The sequence below is a fragment of the Ursus arctos genome, unplaced genomic scaffold (genome assembly GCF_023065955.2).
Source record: "Ursus arctos isolate Adak ecotype North America unplaced genomic scaffold, UrsArc2.0 scaffold_5, whole genome shotgun sequence".
NCBI classification, from domain to species: domain Eukaryota; kingdom Metazoa; phylum Chordata; class Mammalia; order Carnivora; family Ursidae; genus Ursus; species Ursus arctos.
Window position 1 is genome coordinate 72,570,559 of NW_026623067.1, and position 15,701 is coordinate 72,586,259.

General features: G+C 37.5%; 1 protein-coding gene across 3 annotated transcripts; it reads right to left on the reverse strand.

Moving 5' to 3' along the window:
* Positions 1–501: 501 nt before the first annotated feature.
* Positions 502–14,935, reverse strand: ARRDC3 (arrestin domain containing 3). 3 transcript variants are annotated; one of them, XM_026498626.4, is made up of 8 exons: positions 14,233–14,935; positions 10,282–10,363; positions 7,945–8,092; positions 6,829–6,931; positions 6,240–6,496; positions 5,740–5,902; positions 5,313–5,467; positions 502–3,245 (listed from the first exon to the last, which is right to left on the reverse strand). In XM_026498626.4, exons 1-8 carry the CDS (start codon positions 14,510–14,512, stop codon positions 3,189–3,191), a joined length of 1,245 nt encoding a protein of 414 aa, XP_026354411.1. In that variant the 5' UTR covers positions 14,513–14,935; the 3' UTR covers positions 502–3,188. The 3 variants fall into 3 exon arrangements, with proteins under 3 accessions (XP_026354411.1, XP_057163434.1, XP_057163435.1); XM_057307451.1 differs by having other exon boundaries at positions 502–5,467; positions 14,233–14,904; XM_057307452.1 differs by lacking the exon at positions 502–3,245 and having other exon boundaries at positions 5,332–5,505; positions 14,233–14,904.
* Positions 14,936–15,701: the final 766 nt, after the last annotated feature.

Sequence of the window (15,701 nt, forward strand, 5' to 3'; positions counted from 1 at the left end):
AAATAAGGTTATTTTCTAAATGTGATCCGAAGTACTTCTAATGTTACAAATCACTGTAAAATCCACACATTCTTTGAGAAAAGAATATTTACTATTGTTTTAAAATTTAGAAAAAAAATATTTTTGTAAGGTTAGTTAATACAACTTTTAAATTTATGTGTTCTTGAAATACTAGAAACTTGGACACATCACAGCAAGAGGGAATTGGTACCTGAAAGTGAAACTACTTTACCTGGTTAAGTTTGGTTCATATAGACGACTGGAATTTATATAATGAAATTACAGGTTTTATAAAAAAAGCATCCATAATTTGATGAATTTTTAAGCCAAACACCGATAATTAGTATTAAAAATTCCTTAAAGGCTTCAGTAATTCTCTTGGTGGCTTGAAGCAATTCTTATCTAGATTGGCTTAAAATAGAGTTTAATTGTAGTCCTAATAGTGTTTGCATGTACGATGAGTTACTGACATGATCACGATTCAAATAAATCTCCAAACAATTTTACAAAAAAGAAAAAAACAAAACACTTTATTTTCCACAAGGAAGAGCAATAGGAAAAATTAAATCATTTCCCACATATTGTTTTCTTAAAACAGAGCCTACAAGGACATATTCAGCACCAAATAAAACAGGGAAAAAAGAGAAATTACAAACAGCCATAGAATATAATCTATAAAGCAAACATTTAATATTGCACTTTGTTTTGCTAACGTTTTGGATTTTATTTTTCCTAATTGCAAAATCAGGAATCTATCTTGAATACTGGAATACAACTGTGAACCTCACATCTTATGTCAGGAATTGACCAATATTTAGAAAAGAGTAAAGTAATGCCTCTAAATAAGAAAGTAAAGAAATAGTTTAATGGGGTAAATAAAACTTTATTTGATAAAGTTTTATATATTTAAAATTTAATCACATTTTGTGACCCAGTGCCAATTATCAGAATATTGGTCATTCTCACTTCATGTGTTATTTATAAGAGTATATGGTGATAAGTATTCCAATGCTATGCATATCAACAATTGTTCCCTAGTCAGTTAGACGTAAGAAGAGAGAAAAGAAAAGGGATTTTCAGACAATTCCCCCCCCAACAAAAATAAAACCACCAAATGCCCTTTATGCCAAATATTCCATTAGCTTCTTTTGAGGGGGACATTCACAAAATGATTTAACAACAATAAAAAAATATTTCACCCCCATTTCCTTATTATCTAGTATTAGTTTGCTACGGGAGCCCAAACCCTTTACTGAATCACTTAAAACGCGATTCATTTTTACGCTGGGCTTTCTTCACCCTGTCAGCATTTTTCAAACATGAATTGTCTTCCATGTTTTCTTAAAGGCCACTTATGGAAAAGCCTGTTTGTTTTGTATGAAGCTTTAAGACAGTATTAACCAGGTCAAGCACCAAGCCAGAGTTACTATTATTTTCAGCCACTTTATTAACTGTGGGGTTAAATGGCAGGATAGATGTAACACCCATTTCACACATATGTTGCAACATCACAGATGCTGATTTTCATTAAAAACATCAGAGCTGAATTCCTTCTAAAATAAGACCATCAGTACACTTGGTACCTTGGAGAATGGTTTTTAGGTGTCATCATGAATGCTGGTATATTTGTTAGGAGCCAACTGTAAATTATTTTTAATATAAACCATAATTTACTGATGTGGTTGCTCTTCTTATCTATATATACTCAAAGTGAGTGGTTTCTCATGTTTAGCAAAATGTTCTTTAGGTAATGGAAAAAATACTTTCACTAAAAAAAACCACAAAAATAGAAAACAGTTCTCATTCCAACACATGTTCTAGTATTTGTAATTTTGAAGTTATACACTTTTAGAATAAACTTGGGTTTTCAAGCTCTGAGAAGCTTGAGCAGGACAGGAAATGTATAAATTAAGCTCTCTAATCGTAACCTGAATATATATATATTCCTGCTCATTAAAACACTCTGCACCAGCAAAAATGATTTCCAACATATGTGTTTTGGAGGTAATTAAGTAACTCTGTTATAAAAATAAATGCACTTTCTCCTCCTCTCCAGTGACTGGAAAATCTCCATACTCTTAAAATAATAAAAATAACAGTAATTTTTAAGAGCACAAGCCCTTAACTCTTTGCTGGTGCCTGCCATACTGCCTTTCTTTACTCCATTCTTTGCTCTGCTAGTTTCTTCTTTTATGTAATGATAAAAAGGGAATGTGGGTGGGTTATCACTTTTGTGTATGTCCCTTTTCCAAGTTTCCCTCTCCAAAAAGCCAACCAAACAAACAAACAAAAAAAATAACAGTGCAACAAAACACAAATAGCATTCCAACAGTTTGGCAAGTGATGCGTTCACCTGAGATTAAGTGATTTTAGGCAGTCAGTAACAAAATGCTGCTTTGCTGTAATAGTAGAAAGGCAACAAATTCTTAAAAGAAACCAAGAAGGTATACAATCTTGACACAGTCTCTTATTAGCTTCCTCCTCTTATCTCTTCTCCCACATATCTGTTGCGTATCTACTACAGTAGGCTGCAAAACATACAGCAAGAAGGATTGGCTTGAAGGCATTTGATGTTTGTAAATAAATCCACAATAGGATCCAAGCTGAAGAGGTGATACATGGTCAGCCTAGTAGGACATTTCTGAGCATGTGCATACGCAGGTAAAGTCCAGGCTATATTAAATTAAAAAAAAAAAAGTCAGTGCGTTTTTTTTTCATGTTAAAGTTTTTTCAAAGCTTTCTTTTGTTCCTTGTTGTGCTGACCACAAACAAGTTTTTAAAGAGTATCAAGAGTCTGGCATAAATGGAAAAAAAAAAAGCTGTAGTGACATCGGAACTGCACAATGTAAGCATTGAGCATGTGCAAATTTTCAAATCAAAAGAAGGAAATCATCCCTCTTTACAACGTGGTGTCTTGACACGTATGACCATAGGCTAAGAAGACTGCTCTTAGTATGTGCCTGTTTTAAAGGAGAAAAGCTTAGATCTTCAAGCATGTTGGAGCAGTCCCAGAATGTTGCTGTAGGCTTCTAAAGCATGATCACTGGTTGTTTCGTGTATTTGCCATTTTTCTGGGCAAAAGCAATTCCACTTCCTCTGAAAACGTGTCTCCAAGATACTTCTCTGTCCTCAGCTGGGAAGAGATACAGTTCGGAACCCACATCAACTTGATTTAACCAAGTGTTCCTTCAACGAGAGGGGCAGGATGGTCTATCATCTGCTGACTGATCAGGATTTGGATCAATCTAAAAAGAAAAGTGAAAAAAAATTACAAAGCTATTTGATAAGGTCTAGTAAAAATGCAGCAATGACTAACATTCTGAGTACCACTGAGGAACTGAATCAGAAAGAACATACACGGCACATAGGGGAGGGGAGAAAAGGATACTAATATTATCTATAAAGTGCCTTTTAATTACTAGACAAATAAAATTTCTAAAGGTATGCCCAAATAGCTTTCTCTCCCAAAAGCTAATGGTAAAATTTTATCAGGGAATGGTGTTTTACTCATCATTTAGTAGTACTGAAGACTCAAATACACAGTGGAGAACATCTTCATAGTAATGATCTCCTTTTGTAAAGTATCCCTTTCATCCTTTACCAAAAAAGTCAACTCATCTCTTTTCTAGGCTTTGGGAAGAATGCAGTTGTGTAAACAGTGTTCTTGGTGCTTATGTGAAGTAATAACCTGTGAATGTAAAACACCAGAGAGGGCCTAGGAAAACTGTGGGTGTCAAGAAATAGCAAAACCCAAAATGCTCTAGAGTCTGCCCACCTTCTCTATGACTAGAGAGACTTTCATATGCACATACATTTAAGCAAAGTGAATGTATTTCAGTTCCTTCTCAGGTACAGAGAGAATGAGCACAGGAAGGGAACTAGTTGGCTTTAATACATTTCTTTTACTGAAATATCCTTTGGACAAGACCCATTTTTTATTTGCATTTAAATGTGGCACAATCCAAAGTGCCTCACCAAACTTTAGGTAAAACATGTTTCTGAAGGGAAAAAAGCAATGACTCTTTTAATGACTTAAGAAAAAAACACTTTAATACAATCTAGAACTTCCCCCTTCTATGTGACTATTAACTGAATCACATTCTAAACCAATTTAGGATTTTAAAAGTTCTTAATTCTCTTAATTAGCTCACTTTAAAAGAAGGTAGTAGAATTTTGCGACAAATTGCTTAAAAGTGGATACTGAGATTGCCATTCTTTTAAAATGCCCTTTGTACAGCCAGAGCCTCACATCAAATCAGAAGTTACTGACAGAAACAGCATAAAAATATAGTAATGAAATCTGTAATAAGTGGGAGAACATTTTTAGCATATAAGGAAAAATTTTGTGAAATGGAATAGTGGGACAGAAAAATTATGGCTAATCAAGAATTTGCAAGAATTCTAAATATCCTATAAGCAATGAATAAAGTGGATCTTCTGTTAAACCCTCTGGAGGAAAATGGACTCTTCTAGTCATGATGTTAAGGGGGAAAAGCAGCAATTTCTTGAGGAGTGAAGCAATCCCACTTAGGTCTTCTCATTTGGGAGTAATATTTCATTGTTAAATAGCTAAACTATGTTAACCAAAAGGATAAGGTTGATTCTAGTGATTTACAAAATTACTTGGCATTATATGGGTGTCAAGGCCAACTTTAAAGCCCTGCACAACATATATTAAGGTGTATTCTGAAGATTCGACTTAACGATCACCTTCTCAGGGAAGCCTTTCCTGCTTTCCAAGGCCTACTGAATTGCTCCTCAAATGAACTGTGTGCATTCTTATCACGTTGTACGGAATATTCTGCTTCTAAATTTGTTCTTCTCATCAGTCTGTGAGCTTCTCCCAAGTAAGAGCCATGTTTTACTCACGTAAGTGCTTAGTGGTCATCAATATGAGATGACTAAAAATAATCAGTGTAGAAATGTTTGTCTACTATGTTTTTACAAATATGTTATTTTCCCCATGACTGGGAATGTTAAAGTATGCAAGAATTAAGAGAATTAAGAGAATAAGAGAAATTCTAGCTACTTTATTAGTTCAGGCTTCCAAAATGGCACTCCTATTGATGCTTTAAAATATGAATCATTCCTTTAACGGGCATTTTGTGAGCACGAGGTTAGATCATTATCCCTCTTTCCCAATAAAAGAATCCCACTTATTAAATTTAATCTAATGTTTAATCCTGTTGTTCTAAGGTATGTTTTTCTATTAATATGATGACAATCAAAACCTAACTCTATTTTTAAAAAAGTCTGTAATGCTGTTTCCCAGGAGAGTCAGCCCATTTCAGACTTGCAGATCTGGTGCTTACCTCTGAATAAAGAGGTGGAGGCAAGAACCGAAACTCCTGGATATATGCAAACAGTGGTCCTTGAAGCGCTCTCTCAAAGTCATCACAAGCACTCACTGGTGCAAGATTGTTCCGCCTTTGTTCCTCTGTTACCACTTCTGCATAGCTGGGTGGTGCTGAAGGAAAAAGATACACGCAATTCGAACAGCATGTTCTTATGCATGTCAAAATACACAGAATAGTCGGTATTAAAAAGGAATGTCAAGGTAAAAATAATACTTGTTTTGTGATTAAAACTAGGGGGATATATGTTTTAAATCTAACATTAGGGACACATCTACTTTCTGCAGGTATAGACAAAAATTTATCTAATCATAAAATATTAGAAACAAAATTATGTTCTTGAAAATAGTAAGAGATTAGGCTTAAACATGCATTATCAAATTACCTTCAGGTCTTTCCCGCAGGGATAAACCAAGCCAGTTCATATTCATGCTACACTGGCTGCTTACACTTGAGGTTCTGCTACCAAATGGATGTAGAGGAATGGTACCAATGACAAGTGGCAAATTAAGAAATAAGTCCATAGCTCCAGGAATATCCACATATACCTAAACATTGAAAGGAGATGGTAGGTTTAGAATTACAAGCATTATTTCTTTTTTTAAAAACTAATAACCCAATTTTAATGTTATCTTAGGCCTTCATTTACTTCATTACTTATATATACATATTTGTATATTTACAAGGAAAGTTCCTCCACTACGTATAATACTGTGTAGTACACATTTACATGTGAGGTAAAATTAGTAATTTTAATTCATATTAAAGGCTTACATATATTCGTATATGTGATATATAGAATATAAAGACCAAATCCTGCAATAAGATAAAATGATATCCTCATGACTTTAATACTAAACAACAAACCCTTAAATCTATACCTACCATTAGTGAATATTCCACACGAATTATGCTACAGTCGAGGATAGAGGGAGAAACTGGTGGAATTTTCAACAACTTTCCATTCCATGTATCTGTCTTTCCAGATGATAAGGATTCCCCACGCAAGTTAGCCACAAGCTGTTTTACTTCCTTCATTTTCCCTTTGGCATAGAAGGCCTGTGTTTGGTAAATGGCTGCCTTTGGCACTACCATTCGGGAAGAGCAGTTCTCAATCTCAGCAAATATCTGAATTGATTCACCTAGAGGGAAAAAAAATATGTATCTACTGTTAAACAAAAACAACCAAACCTCCAAAAATGTAGATTCTTAAGCCAAAGTCTGAAAGTTCAATGGACTAAATGGATGAAGAACAGTCCCAAAAGTGGCAAGTAACTTAGAATTACAAAACTGAACTACTCATTTCTAGTAGCTATTTAAAAATGGACACTACGTTCCCATTTATGAACGAAAACTGGGTTATTTTACCAAAGAATACTGCATTATGTTTGCATTTAGTAGAAATACTATACATTTATACCCAAAAGCTAGGTGAAGAAAGATCGTTTTCTGTGGGAATCCATCTCATACATACCTGGGGTATAGCCCTTCCTTTCGATTTTGGCACTTAAGGATATTGGGCCTGAGGTACAGAACCAGCAACAGAGAGTCTTTTCTTTTGTGCCTGCTTGGGGTGACTGCAAGAAATAAATTTAGAGGAAAAGGTCAGTGCACAAATTAGGACAGTGTAACAGAATGTTTTAAAATCCTAAATTTTTGGAGAAATAAAATTAAAAGCAGTGTTGCTTTTTTCCAAGTGTACTCAAATATACTTTTCAAAAAACCAACCAATGGCTTCTGAATTATACAATTGTCTTTATGTAAATCTCCATCCAGTTAAAAAAGAAAGGGTACAGGGCTTAACATCATACTCCATAAACACAGCTTTAGCTTACGCTATTTACATATACAGTAATTAAAAACAAACCAACCAATCAGACAAACAAACAAAAAAACCCTTTCCACATTCCACTTAAACTGCCTTAAAAAGGCAGTTTGGAAAGCAACTTTGGTTATAATCCCAAATGTTAACATCTTTCTTCGAGAATGTAAAAATCAGTTATGTGAAAAAAGGAAAACTCTCATTTTTAAAATTCTTCTTTGCTTAAAGATGTTATCATTTGTTTAAACCAAATAAAGTTTTTAAAGTCAAATTTGAATCTCGTGAAAAAATGCAATTAAAAAGGATTTCTTTTAAAATAGAATTGTTTTCTCATGAAAGTGACAGTCTCCCCATCATTTGACAACTATCCCTATATTGGAATAAGCAATGCAGTCCAAATTTTAGATTATGATCTTTTCATGGTAAGTGATATTGTCTTATAATAATAATTGATAATACTGTTCCTCCTCCACTAAAATTACCCAGGGAACAGGTCTATTTTTTGTTGTTCTGTTAACTTCAGAGTGAGTTATTTCAAACCATATGCTGTTTTTACGTTTAAAATTTTCTTAAAGTTGTTACAATGTCAGAAAATATGAGCATATTCTTTACTAATTTGTATGCTCGACTGTATTTTTAAAAGTAAATTAATACTTATGGAATTTAAAATCACTATTTTAAAATTATACAGATTGCATAGTTTAGGCGATTATTCTTTAGTATTTATATTGCCAAAAACAAAGAATGAAGAATTCAGTCAGTTCTTACCAGTAATGAAGGAGTGTTGATATCTATATGTTCAAAGACTGTAAATTCCTTCTTTAATTTTACTGGTAGAAGCCAAGGCCTGTGCAATTCGGCTTTCACCCAATAGCGCACACTGCCATGTCGGCCTTCGAATGAGGTAGCAAGTGGTCTGTGCAGAATATAAAGTTCAATATATTAATTTTATACCTCTTTTTAATAATTATACAGTAGGTCAGCATAGAAGTGTTACTATATTGCACTGTTTATATATCAATGAGGTATCAAACAGAATTTTTTTAATTTCCAAAGGGATAAGTCACTGGGGAAAAAAACTTGTTTTCCAAAAAAACAACAGCTAACACTAAAGTATTACAGAAATTTTGCTTTAAAAAGCCAGAAGAATACAATCCCTTTAAACTAAGAAGAGGCTGCTTTTAATGCTGGTGGCAAAATTATGAAAGTTTGGAAATCAACTCTTTTTTTTTTTTTAAAGATTTTATTTATTTATTTGACAGAGAGAGACAGCCAGTGAGAGAGGGAACACAAGCAGGGGGAGTGGGGGAGGAAGAAGCAGGCTCCCAGCAGAGGAGCCTGATGTGGGGCTCGATCCCAGAACGCCAGGACCACGCCCTGAGCCGAAGGCAGACGCTTAACGACTGCGCCACCCAGGCGCCCCTGGAAATCAATTCTTGAAAGGTCGAAAATTTAATTTAAAAACAAAGTTAAGAATGGTTTTAGTATTTCTACTGAGAAATTCTACACACTGGCTAAGAATTATCTTTTTTTTTTTTAAAGGTTTATTTATTTATTTAACAGAGAGAGACAGCCAGGGAGAGAGGGAACACAAGCAGGGGGAGTGGGAGATAAAGAAGCAGGCTCCCAGCAGAAGAGCCTGACGTGGGGCTCGATCCCAGAACTCCGGGATCACGCCCTGAGCCGAAGGCAGACGCTTAACGACTGAGCCACTCAGGTGCCCCAAGAATTATCTCTTTTTATAGTAACTAATTAAGAAGGTCCAGAAAATGCCTGGAATAGTTGTTATAACAATTTCAAAAATTTCACCTTTTATAAAGTCTACTGAAAATCTAAAAAGCTGCTTTTCCATTTCCTAGTTTTCTCATGTTCTGACTCTTTTTGGCCATGTTTTCTAACTTTATAGGCTTAAAAAGAGAAAGAAACATTTCTATTAATCTGTATCAAGAGAATCAGAGCTGGTTTTCAACTCCCCCAGATTTTATTAATTGTGGAAGGTTTTACTTCAGTGAGTTAGTCTCTTTTTCATAGTTTCATTAGAAAAATGCCCATTGTTCAGTTATTTACAAGGTAAAGTGCTAACTTAAATTGGCATGAGAAGTAGTGGTGTTTTTACAGATTTTTTTGCATTTTAGACTCCTGCATTAATGTGTATAGCACAGAAAAATAAAAAGCAGTATTTATGTTAGTCTTCCAGAGTCTGTTTTAAATGACTTTGGTTTATAGATAGAATTTTTTAAAAAATAATTATGTCCATCCTGAAAACGATTCAGACCCAATATTAGCATTATATTCACAGATGTGGAGTATTTCTCTTAAAAGTAGATTAGGGCATTACATTTAAAATGATGTTAAGCAATATAGTAAATAGAACACTCTGAAAATACCATTTATGAATTCTATCCACAAAGAACAACTCAAGTACTAGAATTAACAAAGATACTAAGAAAATTTGGGGGGGTATAATCTCTTCTAACAGTCTATTTTTACATTAAGAATAAACCACTTTCCTTTTTCCATGCTATATTCCTTGCTTTATATTCAGTTATCTGATGTGTGTTTCCTTTTAAGTCCAGGTCACAGTATTAACTTGTGTGACTTTTTCAGTAGCTCTTTGCACAGAAGCTACTGAATTCATATCAAAAGAACATCACTTCCAAAGTTAGGATATTCCTAATTAATTTTATCTTTTTACCTTACTGTTGGTTAGCATTAGCAGAGAAGATAAAACACTGGATTTTTATAAATTAGTGAATAAGAGACTTGATAAGTTCTGTTTCTGCTTATGTCAACTGATGATTAAGTATAAAGTGCTTACTTTCTGACTAGCACCTTCTAATTCACTCACGGTACATGAAATACTATTCAAATTTTAAAGACTTCCTAGATTTGGAGACAGAGTACTAAGAATTGGGCTTTGCTTTGTATAATTTTGCCAGGCTACATTAAAAAGCAGCTTCTTTTTTTTAGTGTATTGTTTTCCTCTAGCAATATTCAGTGATGAAAAGGGTTTTTTTTTAAAACTAAAAGTATTTAAATTTAGAATAATTTTAACTTTAAAAGAACGGAGGTTTATGAAAAATGCCTGTTACTCATAATACTTACGTCTGTGGAAGCTCGAAGCTGAATGCATATTCATGCCTTCCTGAATGAATAGTGTTGAAGCCTTCTTCTGAATTATCATCATCTAAAACAAACAGAAAAAGAAAACGAAAGACGTAATATTAAACCTTTACACAATCTTCCTGGTGGCAATACTTTAAAGGTACTCCTATAATAATTAAGGCCACAAGCTTTGGAGTCTGAGAGATCTTAATTCTAACTTCTGTCACTTCCTCTGGGTGAACTACGAATCCCAAGTCTTCTGTTGCCTCATCTGTAAGATGGGGATAATCAATACATAAAACCTTAAAGGCAGTTTTTTAATGGTAAATGACCCAAACTGTAAAGCATCTGTATCAGTATAGTATATGCTCAACAAGAGTCAGAGCTCAAATCTCTCGGTTATCTTTGTCTCCAATGGTTTAGTTTGTCAGTTTTGATGCAGATGACAGAAATGTTACAGTTCTAAAACCATTAGAAAACTTCGTCAAATGAAGTTAAAAGAAAAAAGGAACAGTGATTTTAATGTCAGTTTCAGAGCTAAAAATAGAAATTCTTTATAGAACCTGAAATGATCACACTAAGTTTGTCCTAGCAACAGCTAAAAATTTGCATATAAAAATTTATCTTAAGATTTAAAAGGTGCCTGCTTACTGGGAAACAACACTGTTCCACATCCTTGCAAAATGAACTCTCATTAGGTTGTTTCCAATTGCTGGAAGAGTGACTTTTCATTTTAGAACCAATTTTCTTTAGGCCAAGTATTTTTAAAATTTCTCCAAAATATATATATTTAACGAAAATGTGGGAGGGGATTCTGGATTCTTAAAATGACTTTTATTTTAGCCTTGAGTAGATAGTATAATTACATAAATGTCTTACTGATGTAGTTTTTCAGTGTAGAAGCCAACATTAACCATGAGAGTAGATGAAATTGGTATTACCATTTTAACTTTCCCTCACCAAGTATTGAAGATACACAACGTGATGCTTCCCTTACATCAAAAGAGGAAAGGGGGACAAGGGGGTCTAGACGTGGGTACTTTTATTCAGAAACCACGACGATTTCCTTTTATCTCAGTTCTATTTTCCTTGCCCCCCCTCCATGCAAATCCTCCGAAAGAATTTCAGCACGGAAAACTGACTGGTGAGTTGGGGGCCATTTAAAGTCGCTCCCCTCGAAGGCGCCCAAAGTTTGCCTCCCTCTCCTTTTCTTCCCTTCTTGCTCCCTTTTTGTGCCAGCTCAGCAGTCTCATTGAGGCGAGCGGCGGCGGCGACGGCCTCGCCGTGGTAAACAAGTGCCGGGCTGTCAATCAAGAACTAGACCGGAGCAGGAGAGGACCGGCCTAAACCGGCGCGAGCAGATCCCAGCCGGCCCGCCCGCGCGCCGCCGCCGCCGCCGCCCGCGCGCTCCGCTATACATACGGCATACGTCGCGCGGCGCTCGCGCTCGCGCTCGCGCAGCCTAGCCTGCTGGACTGGGGGCGGGGTGACCGCACGGCGGCGCTTCCGCTTTACACGCCCCAGCCGGTGACCGGTTCGATCTGGCTCGGGCCACCCTGACACCTTTACAGTTGCGGTGAGGGAAACTAGGGCGGGGGGAGAGGGGCCAGAGCTGCACAGTCTCTGGGAAACAATGGGGAGGGGTGACAGAATACTCGCCGGGGCCCCCACCCAGCTTTCCATGTCAGTATCACTTTTCCTTCCCTTCCTGGCCAGCCTTTACGGTCTGTCCCCTCAGGTCAAATCAAGGTAGCCGGTCTGGTGACTGCAGAGGTCGGGAAACACGCTTTGTTCCAGCTAAGAGGAAATGAGCGTTTACAGAAGCCACCTGACATCTTCCAGCCGAAAAACAAGAACATGGGGTCCTGCTAACCCTGCCTACCCAAGTTCCTCCAGAATAGGTTTGTCAGCTAAAGTTACGCCCAGGGGCCGTTCGGCACCTGTAAGGCCAGCAAGAGCTTCTCCCTGTCTATCTGCTGAAACCCGAGATCGCTTCTTTCTGGGACCTCAAGCAGGCCAAGGTGAGGGGCGACAACATTCTGTGACAAGAGCCACGGCACCTCCAGAAGCTGCGGGAGGGACGTGAGTAGGGGCGGGGACAATCCCTCTGGAGGGACCTTTACCGGCGCACGCCGGTTCCAAGCCTCGCCCCAACCGGCGCCGAGCCCACTCTCCCCACCCGCCCGCGCCCAATCCAATCAGAGCCTGGCATCGCCTTAGCAACAGGCTAACAAACGCGGCTCCGCCTATCGCCGGGCGCCCGGGGCGGGGTCTCAGATACCAGGCTAGTTTGAGAGGTCCCACTTTTAAGTCATTGAAACTATTCCAGCTAAGAGCTCGTCCACGCTTTGCCCGGGTTGAGGGGCATCTCGTGGGGTACAGGGTTCATAGTTTCCTTTACCATGAAACCATGGGACAACTAATGAAATTGTGTTTGTCCCCGTAAGTCGTTATTCTACTTTTAGCCCATTGCAAGCCTCAATTCCGTCAAAACCTTTGTTTCTTATGCATTTTATAAAAAGCTGCAATGTCCAGAAAGGTTCAAACACAAACTCATGTGTCTGCTTTTCAACAAATACCAAGGCTGTCATTCGGCATTTGCATATCTTTTCAGTATTACTGCTTGGAAAGATTAAAAATTATTTCAGGGTGCAGATTACCTATGGGTAATTGTGAAAACCCAACTAAAGAACTGATTTCATCTTCATATTTAAAAAAATGAATTACATGCCGTAACTCAAAGCATCCTTCATTTCGACACTTGTCTTAGTTCAATTAGCACTTCCTCAGGGATGTGTATTTTTTAATATTAAAAAAGGTTAAAGATGTGCTGTACTTTTTTGAAAAATCGTCAACATTTGAACTAAATACTGCATTAAAAAGGAGAAGCATAAAATTACATAACCAGTTTTAACATTATATTCTTCTTGGGCTAGGAATTAAGTCATCGCCACCACCTGACGCGTGTAACCAATCTGCTGAGAGCAGAACAAGCGCCCCTCCTCACCACCCCCCAGAACTGGTCCGAAACAGGATTGAACCGCTTCTAACAAAGGGTGGAAACTTAGAAAAACAAGCTTAGAGTCTCCTATATTTCCACAATGTAATCATTTAAACAATAGATTGGAAATCTCAGGACCCCTTCTCCCCTTGACAACCCTTTATCTCCCTTTTCTAACCAAAAATCAAATCCAGTGTGCCGAATACTTTTCAATTCCATTTGACTGGCACGGGTTTCATTGAATGCACGTTCCAAAGTTAGGCATCATACTCAGAAAAGAAAATTACTGACCCGAAATGGTTTCTAAAACTGATCAGAAACCCATCATAATGATAGACAGTGTCCTTTAAGACAGAGAATACTTGATGTAAATTTATAAAGGACCTGGAGAGAATAGGGAAAAAACACGTGGGGTGTTGATTCCATATGTCAAAATAAGCCACAGAAATCCTTTATCAAAGAACAGTGATGAATTCTTTAAAGTATTTTGCGTGTCAATATTAAAATGAAAACCACCTATTAACCCACTTAATGTTATTCCATTTCTTCACTGAAGCTTAGTTTTTAAGAGCTAAGATTGCAGAGTGCAAGGAGAAAATCGAATATTGGACTGCAGATTTGAAAACTTATTAGTAAAATCACTGAATGGGATTTAAGTAGAATTTACAAGTAAGGTAGAAAGGTATTGCAAGTGCGTATGGCACAGACGAAGCCGGGTACAGAGGTAGCTGAATAAGTGCAGTTTGCAGTCACTTTGCAGATGCCTGCATGCATTACAGCTTAACACACGATGAATGTCAAGGAGAACCCAAATCTTCCAACTTTGCTAATCTTTATCTAACTGCTATGTGTTATGCCAGAAGTAGAATTATATTAATTCAGAAAAATTGAAAAGGTATTTTCCCAAAGAAAACCAGATCTAATGACTTCTGAATAATATAAAAACTTACCTCTTTCGTGTCCAATTAAGATGTCTTTATGGTTGAAATATTCTACTTCTTCAGTGTAATTCTGGGTATAGGCAGTATTGGAGCCGGCGTTTCTTGATTCGGTCCAGCGTACTTTCGCATGTCCTCTTGCATGAATTTTAAGAGATTTTACTCTGATTTCCCCAGTAACTTCTAAATTCACCCTTCCTGAGACTGTATCCCCACTAGAATACACAGGGACATTGCTGTCATTAAGACAGTCAAAGCTTATTGTCAAACTCTTCACCTTTCCCAGCACCATGTTTATAACAAAATCTATAAAAATATAATGTAAGACAAAAAAGTCAAGATCACATATAAAATGTGATCTTCACCTAACACTGATCGAGGTCTTTGCCGTGCAAAAAGCTTGCAGGCAAGATCAGTGATTCTTTACAAATAGTTCATTGAGATTTCTTAAAAAGTCAGGGCAGCAGAGAGGCTGCCGCTCCACGATCCTGCTAGTCTCAGTGGTCTCCTTACAAAGACGGGCGGCTGGAGGCTGCCAGCTCACTTTAAGAGCAGCTTTGTGAAAAACAACCCCAGTGCGCATGCGCACGCCGCGGCTGCTGTCCGCCCTCTCTGCGCGTCCCCTCCCGCGCCCGGCTCGCTCCCTCGCTCGCTCGCTCGCGGGTACAGTAGGTGTACAGCCAAGGGAAGAAGACACTGGGGCTGTCGGGAGGCTGAACCTGACTTCTCTTCATTGTGGGCTCCTATTGGTAGGCAGGCTACCGTAAACCCTCGACGTGCTATCTGGAGCTCCTTACCGAGCACACTCTAGTAGATAATGAAAGAGTAGGGCATTAGGGGACAAGGGCTGGGTGGGAAGCTGTTTGCAAAGCCAAGTAAGGATAAACTGCTGAGTGACCAGCCCGACGCGTGCGTTACCGGCACTGCAGGGTTTTGCCCACTACTTGGATGGAAGGTGGAAGAAGTGATGTGTGAAGACAGATGGGGGAAGGGGAGAAAGAAACCGGTTGGGCAAGCGGCTGGTATAATCTAACGAATTTCAAAAGAAAACGTAATAAAAACCAGACAAGAAATAATGTTCGTAGACAAGAGCATTCTTGGCTTGGATTTTTAAAAAGACCAGTGCGTTGTAGGCAGTATGGTAATGAACTCAGGCGAGGCCAAAGGAACCTTACAAGAGAATACTATAAGGAGGAAGAAAGAGAAGCAACCATAATTTCATCAGTAGATTTTTTTTTTTAAATCAGTAGGTTTTATTTTCTCCTCAACTGTTTTTTCTTCCATCTTCTAATTAGATAGCAACGAAAAGCTACCAAGTTGTTTGCATGATGACACCAAGGGGAAAAAGGCCGGACCACTTCCTAAAAGGAAGAAAAGAGACTTTTTAAAGATACCACCTACAGCTAGATGTGCAGTGTATGACATGATTACAACTCCTGTGTCCAGAAGATTAAAAATAGAGTTCGGCCTAAAAAAGTACC